This window comes from Hyperolius riggenbachi, chromosome 2, assembly GCF_040937935.1.
Source record: "Hyperolius riggenbachi isolate aHypRig1 chromosome 2, aHypRig1.pri, whole genome shotgun sequence".
NCBI lineage: Eukaryota > Metazoa > Chordata > Amphibia > Anura > Hyperoliidae > Hyperolius > Hyperolius riggenbachi.
In genome coordinates, this window is record NC_090647.1 from 200283577 (window position 1) to 200296058 (window position 12482).

At 38.5% G+C, this 12482-nt stretch overlaps 1 protein-coding gene across 1 annotated transcript in view; it reads right to left on the reverse strand.

The window, feature by feature from the left end:
- PCCA (propionyl-CoA carboxylase subunit alpha) overlaps nucleotides 1–12482 on the reverse strand; it is a 647351-nt gene that overhangs the window by 135234 nt on the left and 499635 nt on the right. The window contains exon 21 of the mRNA XM_068267993.1: nucleotides 3618–3671. Coding sequence (XP_068124094.1) covers nucleotides 3618–3671 — 54 coding nt within the window. The remainder of the gene's footprint in view (nucleotides 1–3617; nucleotides 3672–12482) is intronic.

Sequence of the window (12482 nt, forward strand, 5' to 3'; positions counted from 1 at the left end):
TTAGAAGCAAAGGCAAATTATGGAAATATGTAGACCAGAATGGTCCCAGTATGAGATCAGGTTTGTTTTTCAGCCTCCAAGGGAACAATTGCTGAAATTCCAAAGTTCCCCAAAGTTCGTTAATAGAACTGATAAATCTATCAGCATAGCTCCCATTAAAAAACTAAGTAAGGGTCATGCATTTGCATAGATTCCCGCCAAGCTGATACCATTCAGTCGACTAAATTATCATATTAAATTTATCTTTCCTTGTTAAACTGATTTTGTTTAAAATTGTTTTGGATGGTTGTCATTAATTTCCGTTAAGACTTAAATGCTTACATTGACATTTAATTGAGCAGACACAGAGGGGTCAAATTAAAGAATGTGTTAGAATTATTTTTTGTGATACATATTAATATTAGTCGGATTAAGGGGTTAGGTACAAAATATAAAGTGAGACACCCATGCCAGTTTTAGGAGTAACAACTCTAAAAATTAGCAGAGTAAAGGGAGAAATCAGGAAGCCAAAAACATATTAACCCTTTGACTGCCACTGATGAGATTGCATACCTGTCACTGATATACCTTGCCATGGCTGTCAAAGAGTAACAAAACCTTAAAAGGAAACTGAAGTGAAACTAAACGTATGCTATAATGAATTGTATGTGTAGTACAGCTAAGAAATAGAACATTAGTAGCACAGATATGAGTCTCAAATTATTTCCAGTACAGGAAGAGTTGAGAAACTTCAGTTATCTATGCAAAAGAGCTTCTCTGACTTGTGTCAGCTACAGTGCTGTTTCCTAAAGCACTTCTTCAACAAAGAAACAGTGAAAGACAACTTCAGATAAGGTTTTACTGCAGGGGAATTCAAAGGGTCAATAGCTCTGCTGTTTCATAGTTTAAAATACAGAGTGTAGTTTGTAAACTGTAAATATTAGAAAATGATGCAATGTTGCAAAAAAAAAAAAAAAAAAAAAAAAAAAAAGCTATATAGCTGAAAATATAAATACGAGACTCTTTTCTTTGCTACTGATGTTCTATTAATTATCCGTACTACACATACAATTCATTATATCATAAGGTTTTTTTTCTCGCTTCAGTGTCACGTGGCTACTCCAGTCACCCCAGCACCCCCTATCAACTGCCATTCCTGCCCATGATCCAAGCTTCTGCTGTCTGGAAAGAAAGAGGTAGATGAAAGGAAAGCGCTAGATAATAGGATTAGTAAATTATAATAAGATGTAGTGGATGCTTTATTGCGGTGGATGTACATCAAGTTCATACAAATATTTTTATAAAGATTATTACAGCCAGAAAAATGATAAAGGAGCCCAGCGATATTTGGTTTGCAGTGAGTAACTGAGGTTTCCGACATATCACTGTAGTATAATCATGGAGGTGAGCTGAAGGAGAGGATCACAATTTGTGAGTCTGAGGGTTAGTAAATTAATGTATTTGACATGCAGTTTGTATATACTCTGTAGCTTAACCTGAGAAATGCTTGCTGGGTTAAGAGTTGTATGTAAATACAAATGTGCAGGTTACTTATATTAAGCAGGAAAGTGGTGACTGAAAGGCCTTAGCTGTATACTGCTCATACAAAACAAAGAAAAGTACACCGAGAGCCCAATATTGTGTAGTAAGTCTTGACACCAGATTATAGGTAATCACGAAGACATACTATTCACAAACCAGGGTTACCACAAGGGCAACCACTGCAATAGCAGGTGGGGAGCATTAGTACCTGACCCCACACAGGTTAAGAAGTTGCTCTCTGTAGATCGGAAAGATGGCGCAACACCCCTCCCCCAACGGTGGACTAGACAATATACTAGGATGTATTACAGAGGAGCCGACGTAGTATAAAAACGTTTCAAAACAGTTTAAAAAGAGGAGGTAGTGGTGGGCTTACCTTCTCCAAGAAGACATCAAAAATTGTTGGTTTATAGTAAACAACAATTTATTCAGGTTTAATCCCACTTCATCAGGCAATAAAAACTGAGTAATAGCATATAGAGGCGCTCAGAGGCTATTACTCCGTTGTTATTGCCTGATGAAGTGGGATTAAACCTGCGAAACGCGTTGCACTTTTGGAGTATTGTGAATACATTGTTGTTTACAATAAACCAACAATTTTTAGTGTCTTCTTGGAGGAGTTAAGTCCACCACTACCTTCTCTTTTTAAATGTTTTTATACAACGTTGGCATCTTTTTTATACATTCTAGTACACTGCTCATACACTTTACTTCAACATGCCTGCATCTCTGACTGCAGGACAATCAGCACAAATGGTGCATTTGAATACAACTCTGATCTCAATGGACTTGCTGGGCCTCCAAGGAAGCAAAATGTGCATCAGGCTAATCATCCCTTTTCTATTGTTTTTAAATCCATATGGTTCTAGGTATATTCATCTATCATTGTAAGGGTAGAGAATCTATACCGCACCATACCAGTTTCCTGGTATGATTACACAATTCATACAAACCCACATTACATTATTTAGTGTAAATACACTTTGATAGCCTTATATGTACCTCCCTTCCCACAATGTAAAGCAGTGAACCTATCACAAGTGGAAGCCTGGTTATCATTTCAAACTGAATGAGGCCCCACTGGCTTTCAAAAAAAGCCAGTCAGAATAGAGTATCAGCAAAAATCAGTAACCCTTCGCACTCTCGCATGCAAATGTTCAAACAATTGCATTCACGGATTCACTCATCCAGGCACCACTGTTATCCCTACAGCTAAGTTAAAAGCCAGGGTCTTAGTTCACAGAAGAATGCATTCTTATGCTTAGTCACCTACACTGCGCAGAAGTACCCAGGTAAACGTAGGTGTCCTAACTCTGGCCCTGTAACATGCATAGTGCAGTTTAAATGTAATTGGTCTAGAAAAAAGCCTTTTTCTATAATGCATTAAGTCTACAACAAAGTTTATATTTGTGCTTGAATTCTGTATTGGAAACATCCGCAAGGAACCTCTTACAGAGATATTTTTTATAGACCCTCTTTTTCAATTTTGTGTCAATAAAGTGTTGATATTTTTGCATCTGAAGATCCTGTATGAATTCTTTTTATGGTCCTTTCTATATATACAAAGACATGCATAGTGCAGACATGCAAACATTCATTGCATCAAACCTATCTAGGTATTAGGAGCACACATCCTGATGTCCTCTCCTGGGACTAGAGAATAGAGTATCAGGTATCATCTGTATGAGATAAGTGCTGAATGACTGTTTCATAACTCGGTGCAACGTTATAAGCCAAGTCTGTCTGTCGCAGAACTGAGAAACTGAGTGGTCCGGTGATGTTTATTGTTTAATGGTCCCAGGAAATGTTAAACTTTGTTATATTTACTTATTTCACGTAGGCCATTTGTGTGAAATAAAAGCCAAATAACATCCAACCTGTCTGCATCACCCAGTTTTGAAAATCAGTACAAGAAGACATGTCAGAGAACACATGCAACGCTTCAAGATATGCATTTTATTCCTAAAGAGTTTTAAATGAGTCACTGCTGCACAGCTTGAATGACAAGCCTATGCTAACAAGTAAGTGATTGAACATGAGGTCAGACACCCATGGATGAATGGTTTTTAGTGTATACAGCAGAAAGATTTACTTACCACTGTGCCCAGAAACTGAATGCTAATGTTTCCAGCTGCATCACGGCTAAGGCACTGAAGGGAGAACAAGAGAAGGGGTCAGACATGAGTGTGAAAACTAAATATTTGGCAAAGCAGATATTGAACATTCATGACTATACCATACAATCAACCTCCAGCATAGGATAGCTTGCTGCTGCCAACATGAAGGCAGAAATGAGCTAAAAGACACCGGAAGTAAAAGGGATATGGAGGCTGCCATATTTATTTCCTTTTAAACAATACCAGCTGCCTGGCTGTCCTGTTGATTATCTGTCTCTATTACTTATAGCCATAGACCCTGAACAAGCATGCAGATCAAATGATTCTGACTGAAGTCTGAGGCTAGGTTCACAGTGGTCAGTTGCATAATGCACGTGTTATAATGAGTGTGAACTGCAGTGGAGACTGGACATAGACTTTAATACAAATCCTGCATGCAGCGAGTTAGAATAACACGATCAGTTACAAAGCAATACTGTGAACAGGCCCATAGAAATGTATGGGCAGTGAGTTGACATGCAGAATAATTCTGCAATGCAACTGACCACTGTGAACAGGACCTGACTAGATTAGCTGCATGCTTGTTTCAGGTGTATGATCCAGATACTACTACAGTCAAAGATCAGCAGGAGAACTGGGTAACTAGTATTATTTAAAAGGAAACAACTATGGCTGCCTCCGTAGCCCTCTCAGCTAAGGAATTTCTGTCAAAATATTGTAATAAAAAAAGTGCTTTGTTTTTACAATAATTATGTATAAATGATTTAGTCAGTGTTTGCACGTTTTAAAATCTTTCCTCTCCCTGATTTACATTCTAACATTTATCACATGGTGACATTTTACTGCTGGCAAGTGATATCAGCAGAAATGCTGCTTGCTAATTTTGGAAGGTGGAAACAGCTGGTATTTTACACAATGCAACAATGCTCCCACATTGTGATGTCAGAACCATGATCCTGACATCACACTATGGGAGGGGTTTCACCACAATATCAGCCATACAGAGCCCCCTGATGATCCATTTGTGAAAAGGAAAAGATTTATCGTGGGAAAGGGAGTATCCATTACTGATTGGGATGAAGTTCCATTCTTGGTTAAGGATTCTCTTTAAGTAAATCTAAACTAAATTACTAACATGCTTCAGACACCAATAGTGGACTTTGTTTTCCATTTCACTAAAGTTTTAAAGCAAACCTGGCGTGAAATCAAACTGATGACATAAACAAACATATGTATAGCCCTATATGCAATTGGTGTATGCAACCGTTCTCCACGTTACTTATTGGTAATCCTAATTGGTCAGCTGCCAAGGTTCCCACATCCACTTGGGTCACAATCAGTTTTTAGTTAAATCCTCTGCGCTAAATTCCAAGCAATCAAAATTAGTTTCCTGCAGTCACCCAGTGCTCAACAACACATTGTGGTGTTACCCGGAGGCAGGATTAAGGCTCCATCATTGAGCCAATCACTTGGACACAAGCTGTACAAGGGGGAGATAATTGAGGAGATTGAGGGGAGAAGATCCAGAAGACACCCCTGCATCACGGACGCACCAGGTTTAGCATATATTTGTGCTCCCTGGATTGTGTCCTCTAAACTTAGGAGAGTCTTATGGTCCGGAGCGTCTTATGGTCTGAAAAATACGGTACAAGTGTATTCATACCTATAAGATGTATATTTGTCCTAGAGTACAATGTACTATACATTTTTTTTATCCTGTGTAGCTGTAACTTATGACATGTCGGACAACTCAGGACTAACCCATTTCTTCATTGGGGATTCTCTGTATTTTCTAATTTTGAGCAAAATAGTTACAGAAAAACACCTTAAACACTAAATTGGGTTGCACACCATGCCCGTCATGTAAATAATCACTTTATTCCAGAAAGAACAAAGGTAATAGTAGTAACTTTAAATAATAGTGTATTTGGATAATTTTTTTCTACACTGATGTGCAATAAATAGAACACACATCCACACAATATAAACTCATCTTGATTAAAATAAAGCATTTTTCAGTATTTTTCAGAGGTGAAATACCAACTTTGTAAATTTGAGATTGTGCTCTATTGCTCGCCATAAATGATGAAATTTCAAGTAGATCAGGAAAATAACATCTCTTATGATAATCATTTGCTTTGCCAACCACATTGTACCAATCAATATCAGATATCAGAAAAAAATCTAATGTAATATTGATTGCACTATTTTGTCCTGCTCGATGCAGTACAAAGCAGTGTGACCTTTAATTGCCTACATTGATACACAGGGCCCTCGTTTTTATAGATTTTCATAATATTTAAAATCTAGACTATTTAAAAAAAATACATTCCTGTTAAAGTAAATATAATTAAAAAGTGGATCATGGCACATAAATGTGAAATGCAACCACTTGTGAGAACATTTAGGAAAATGGAGAGCTGCAAAAAGAAGCACTTAAATTATAGAGAATGAAATACAGAACTATATACATGAGTTAACATACTTAAAAATATATAAAGCATGCAATACAGCTCAAAAAAAAAAAAAAAAAAAAAGTTTTACATGAACTAGCTTTACAAAAAAAAAAAAAGTGCAAAAAAAACCCTATTCCAGCACCAAAGTGATTTATAGATTGGAAAATATTGCAAACAAAAAGGCAGTAAAAAGTACTAACATTAACTTTTATAAAGGAAGTTGAGGCTTGTACTTTTCCCACAACTCATAATAAATAGAGCCAATCGCTTTTGGAAACTGTAAAGGTGAACAAAGCGAGTAGTAGCGACAATGAGTGAAGCGAGTGCCAAAACAAACAAGGACTTTGTGCATGATAAGCTGTCAGTACGTGGCAAGATAAAAAAGAAAACAAGAGACCTTTTATCATTTTATTAGCACTCCACCCTAATTAGTGGACTTTTGACTATTGTGTTCAATCTTGTCTAAAAGTGGGAGAGGTTGCAAATGTCACTTGCGGATGTCATTCACTGAACCTCTATTCTTTTAAGTGAGGGCATTTGATGGCAAACAGAAATACTAATTCAATGAATGTGTGACCTAATAATGAGGAGTAAGCAAAGATAATAAGGAAGGTTGGTCCTGCCTGTTTCAGCTGACAAAGTCAGGACAGTGGGCTTTACCAGATGCAGAACAGCAGAGGGTCATGGCACATTCTAAACAAGAGGGCATTCATTTGGCCACAAGAGAGTCTACCTCAAAACAAAAGCTACAGAAAACAAGGTGGTCTTCACTATCTCTACACAGACTAGATAATTGGAACACCTTTTAACCAGGGATATAAAAGACTGATCGCTGCTTTGCCACTAAAGAAGGGCTCAACACACAGACATGGTGCAGCTGTTAGTGAATAAGACCCACAAGTGCTTTCCATGTGCAGAGGTGTAAAAGAGCCATGTGTGCCTTCCATTCATTGATGCAAAAATTCTACAGTTCCACCCTTAAACTAACAGTGACACTGAGAAGGAAAAGAATGCAAATGCATAAAGAAGAGAATAGGGATGAACAATGTGTTGCAAAACATGCACATCTAAACCTTATTTAGAAAAATAAAATTAAAAGGATATTGCTATAAAAGTATTTCATTTTAAACTGGTGCACAAAAAAAAAACGTATGCTATAATAAATTGTATGTGTACTATAATGAATAGTAGCAAAAAAGGAGTCATTTTTATTTTCAGTTATATAGCTATTTTTAATAACATTGCATCATACTGTCACAGCTGCAGTTTTAAAACCACACTATCTTTTAAGCTAAACAAAACTAAAACAAAGCAGAAATAATGACTCTGAACTTTCCTGCAGTAAAACCGCATCTCAAGCTGTCTCTCACTGTTTCTTGGCTGTTTAAGTGCTTCAGAAAATCAGACTGTATTCAGCCCAGTAGGACAAATAGCTCAGAGAAGTTCTTTTGCATAGATACCAACTCAAGTTTTTTAACTCTTCCTGTACCGGTGCCGTAGTATGGTAGCGTCGGCTCTTGACTTTCGGACATTATCCCCTCCATTCTTCCAGAACCTATATGAGTCAAAACCAATTCCGGGAACAACCCCCCGTTTGTACTTAGCGAAATAAATGATAGTGATTCTGAAATGAAATAATAATGACACATCAGCCCCAGGATCAGTGCAGGAGGCGTGGCATCTCCACACGTGTAATGTCATATTATGCAATTGTCATATGGGACATACACAAAGCAATCATATGCACATATACAGCGGTTTGCAAAAGTATTCGGCCCCCTTGAAGTTTTCCACATTTTGTCACATTACTGCCACAAACATGAATTAATTTTATTGGAATTCCACGTGAAAGACCAATACAAAGTGGTGTACATGTGAGAAGTGGAATGGAAATCATACATGATTCCAAACATTAAAAAAAAAAAATAATAAATGCAAAGTGGGGTGTGTGTAATTATTCAGCCCCCTGAGTCAATACTTTGTAGAACCAAGTTTTGCTGCAATTACAGCTGCCAGTCTTTTAGGGTATGTCTCTACCAGCTTTGCACATCTAGAGACTGAAATCCTTGCCCATTCTTCTTTGCAAAACCGCTCCAGCTCAGTAAGATTAGATGGGCATTGTTTGTGAACAGCAGTTTTCAGATCTTGCCACAGATTCTCGATTGGATTTAGATTTGGACTTTGACTGGGCCATTCTAACACATGGACATGTTTTGTTTTAAACCATTCCATTGTTGCCCTGGCTTTATGTTTAGGGTCATTGTCCTGCTGGAAGGTGAACCTCCGCTCCAGTCTCAAGTCTTTTGCAGACTCCAAGAGGTTTTCTTCCAAGATTGCCCTGTATTTGGCTCCATCCATCTTCCCATCAACTCTGACCAGCTTCCCTGTCCCTGCTGAAGAGAAGCACCCCCAGAGCATGATGTTGCCACCACCATATTTGACAGTGGGGATGGTGTGTTCAGAGTGATGTGCAGTGTTAGTTTTCCGCCACACAGAGTTTTTCATTTTGGCCAAAAAGTTCCATTTGGTCTCATCTGACCAGAGCACCTTCTTCAACATGTTTGCTGTCTACCATAAATAGCCCAATGCAGTTCAAACGAAGAGATATTTTTAATCCTCCAGGTTTGCATGTCATGCACCACCGAGTTTATATTAAAAAAAATTAACAGTCCAGCTTAGAGGATTACTGAAAATAAATGCAGCATCACTTGTAGATACAGTTGCATATCAAATTGTGTACACATATATTCATATCCCATAGGGTTCAATGTAAAGTTCCAGCAAAAACAAGGTTGCATATAGGATTGCATTGAGGAGGGCTCAAACTTCACATAAAGTTCTGCATGTAACATAAATTTTCCAGTTCAACAAGGTATACTTGCATAGGGATGCCCATGATAGGAAATATTCCAGTGTACTCTGTGCTTCCACCGAGTTCAGCCTGCTATTGTCTACTGGTTTCCCCGGTAAAACAACGGCATCATCCAGACAGGGACGCCAGCTCAGCCTCATCAGCTCACCGCAAGACGCTGCCTAAAAATAGCTTTCTACTTCCTAGTTTACAAAGTACAAGGAACAGTTAATATCACTAACTGTCCATCAGCCAGGCTCAAACGAATTTCCCTGCCAAAGACTAAGGCAAACACTAGCCAACGCAAATATATTGAAACATTAAAAACTCCATGCAGACAGTGTCCTGGCCTGTGGACCTGATGCTCCTGCAATGTAGGTTGAAAGTACTAGCCACTTAGCCACTGTCCTACTCATCGTGGAGGATATTTAGAATCTGTGTTGATGCAGTGGAGATACACTCAATCCCTTCTCCTGCTCCCCAGATGAGGGAATTATCTGGCAACAATCAAACAGAGGTAAGCTCAACAGGCTAAATATTGTTTTTTTATTCTTACAATGTTTTCGAAGGACATTTACATTTTTCCTCTACAGAAAATATAGATACTTTTTAAAAATATTCCTTTCACCTGCACATACAAACCACTTTGGGATTAAATACTATTGTATATTAAAATGTCTTCATCCAATGTTATTTCATTATTGCAGTCAAAAATATACGTAGTCCCAATGGACACTGTGGAGAATGAGCCAGATTGCAAGAAGCAGATACATGGTTGAAATTTACTTCCTTTTTTTCTACATGACTTTTTACTACTGTCAACTGATTATACTGTAGATATGTAAGAGGTTTGGAGCTAAACATGTACTGTATGTATTTAGAGTAAAAGCAATTAGCCAGGCTACATATAATAGTGCAACCTTTCACCAGTTCTCAGCTAATTAATATCTTTCCATTTCTACTAAATATGCAGAGGCCTCAGAGTGGCTGGCTGTTACTCAGCTGCCTTGCCACAGAAAATTAGTTCCACCTAGTTGAGTATCAATGACTCATTCACTGTGAGCTCTAGAGCTCAGTGCGATCTACTGAACACTAGGGTCTGAAATGGGTGACTACCTTCATAAGACTTCAGACAAGAATAGAAAACAAAAACACAACACAGAAGGGACATAATTATTAGAGGGAGAAATGCATTAGAAATAATTTGAAAGGGTTTTCTATAGGCTCCCAAAAATAGATTAAGCCTGACTGAAACCAGTTGTCTCCAGAGAATTAAGAATGTGACAAACACTTCTAGAACCTAGATATACCAGTCAAATTGTATTTGATATAAGGCATTGATTAATGCCAGATAGTCATCATAAGACTTCTGCTTGCAAAACCATCCTTCAGGTAGAGTATCTCTGGGCAATTTTATTTTAATATCTATAAAGCAAAACCTAATTTGTGCTACACTACATTTCACATCATTTTCAATAATGGCAACTATAGCATTATACAATATGCTGCTTGTACGTATAGCTCTTATACAAAAAAATTAAAGTAACACAAAACATTAACTCGTCACAGGACCTGTTCAATTGTGTTTTTATTGGTTTCATGTTTTACTGAGTTGGAAAAATGTGATATACTGTACAAATGTGTCACTTGGCTCCATGTCAGCTCAAACTAGGAAGAAGCATCCAGAATGCAGCGTTCATTTCTTCCAGCATAGGCATGAAAGCTATTTTACTGAAAAGCTAGAATCTGATTGGCTTTGGGCTGCCACTAGCATTGCAATAACGGTTCATTCTCTACTTCCCTAATATTCTATGAAGAAATCCAAACAGATAAACTGGTGGTAACTGAATGTTTGTGTCTAGGACTATTTATACTAAAGAGGGAACCGTTCTTAAAGAGAAACTCCGACCAAGAATTGAACTTTATCCCAATCAGTAGCTCAGACCCCCTTTTACATGAGAAATCTATTCCTTTTCACAAACAGACCATCAGGGGGAGCTGTATGACTGATATTGTGGTGAAACCCCTCCCACAAAAAACTCTGAGGACCGTTGTACTCCTGGCAGTTTCCTGTCTGTGAACCTTGTTGCATTGCGACGTAATGAAGACCAGAGGCGCCAACAGGATCAAATCAATTCTTAAAACTTTTAAAATTGCTTAGGAGGCAGTGGTGGACTTACCCGCAAGCCAACAAAAAAACTGTGTATTCAAAACAATCAAATTTATTGGTACACTCCAGGGTTTTTTTGCAACGCGTTTCGCAGGTATATTCCCGCTTCCTCAGGTAATAAAAAATAGGAGTACACACAGTACAGAGTCAAGGTCACGATTATCAGCTGAATGCTGATTTGATTGTTCCCTCGCAAATTGCAGAGTTATAAGCAGCGAAGCGTGCTTGTTTCACTCACCACCAGTCTGTCCGTAGCTGCGGGTATTCCCCTCTTCACCTTGTCCTTTGCAGGCACATTTCTTTATGACGCGTAATCAGAAGCGCCACTAGAGGGCGTCATAGAGATGAGCCTGCAAAGGACAAGATGAAGAGGAATCCCCTCAGCTAAGGACAGACTGGTGGTGACTGGTGAATGAAACAAGCACGCTCTGCTGCTTATAACTCTGCGAACTGCGAGTGGAATAATCATATCAGCATTCAGCTTGATATTTACATGCCGCTCCACTCTAGCAGTGTAAGGGGGACAGAGCCATCACTAAAAATCCAGTGAAACCATGCTGTATATGCAGGTGGTCTGCAATCATTTATGCCTACACTCGGGTGGGGACACAGTGGCAAATTCCATATTGCTCTTCTCTGGGCATTCAGGTGTAGGGAGGGACTGGTGGTGAGTGAAACAAGCACGCTCCACTGTTTATCACTCTGCAACCTGCAAGGGGGACAATCAGCATACAGCTAATATTTATTTCTAGGGCTGGGTTATCTATGTAAGGTACTTGTCAGCATTCAGACTGCTGTTCAGTCACTACAGTCTATCTGCAGCATGGTTTCTTGTTTATCCCAAAAGGCATTAGTAAGTTGTTTGTATAAGATGCTGGCCAGAACAGCAGCTTGCCTCCAAGACGTTTCTGAGTTTGTTCTGTGCCCAAGTCTGATGTGAGTGTGCCCACAGGCCTACTACCATGCCATTCGTTGACTAGATGCATAGCTAAGGAAATGTAGAAGTCCTCTTGGAAGCTGTAAGTATATGAGCACTGACAGACTCATCTGAGAAATATACAGTTATGTAGAGTTTGTAAAACAAAGAGGAACAGTAGTGAAAATAATGTAAAAGCATAACATTGCTTAGTCAGTGATTGCCCATTGTAAAATCTTCCCTCTCCCTGATTCATACTCTGAAATTTATAACAGTGTGAAGTGATCTCTGCGGAATGTTTGCTTCTGAGAATTTCAAAGCAAGTGCAAAATATACCTGGTCTCCAGAATTCTTTGGGAGGAAAATTCCACATAGCTAATCAGCGTAGGCTAAACATCACTGGGATGACAGGGCTACACACCAATTTACAGCAATATATAGATATAGGAAG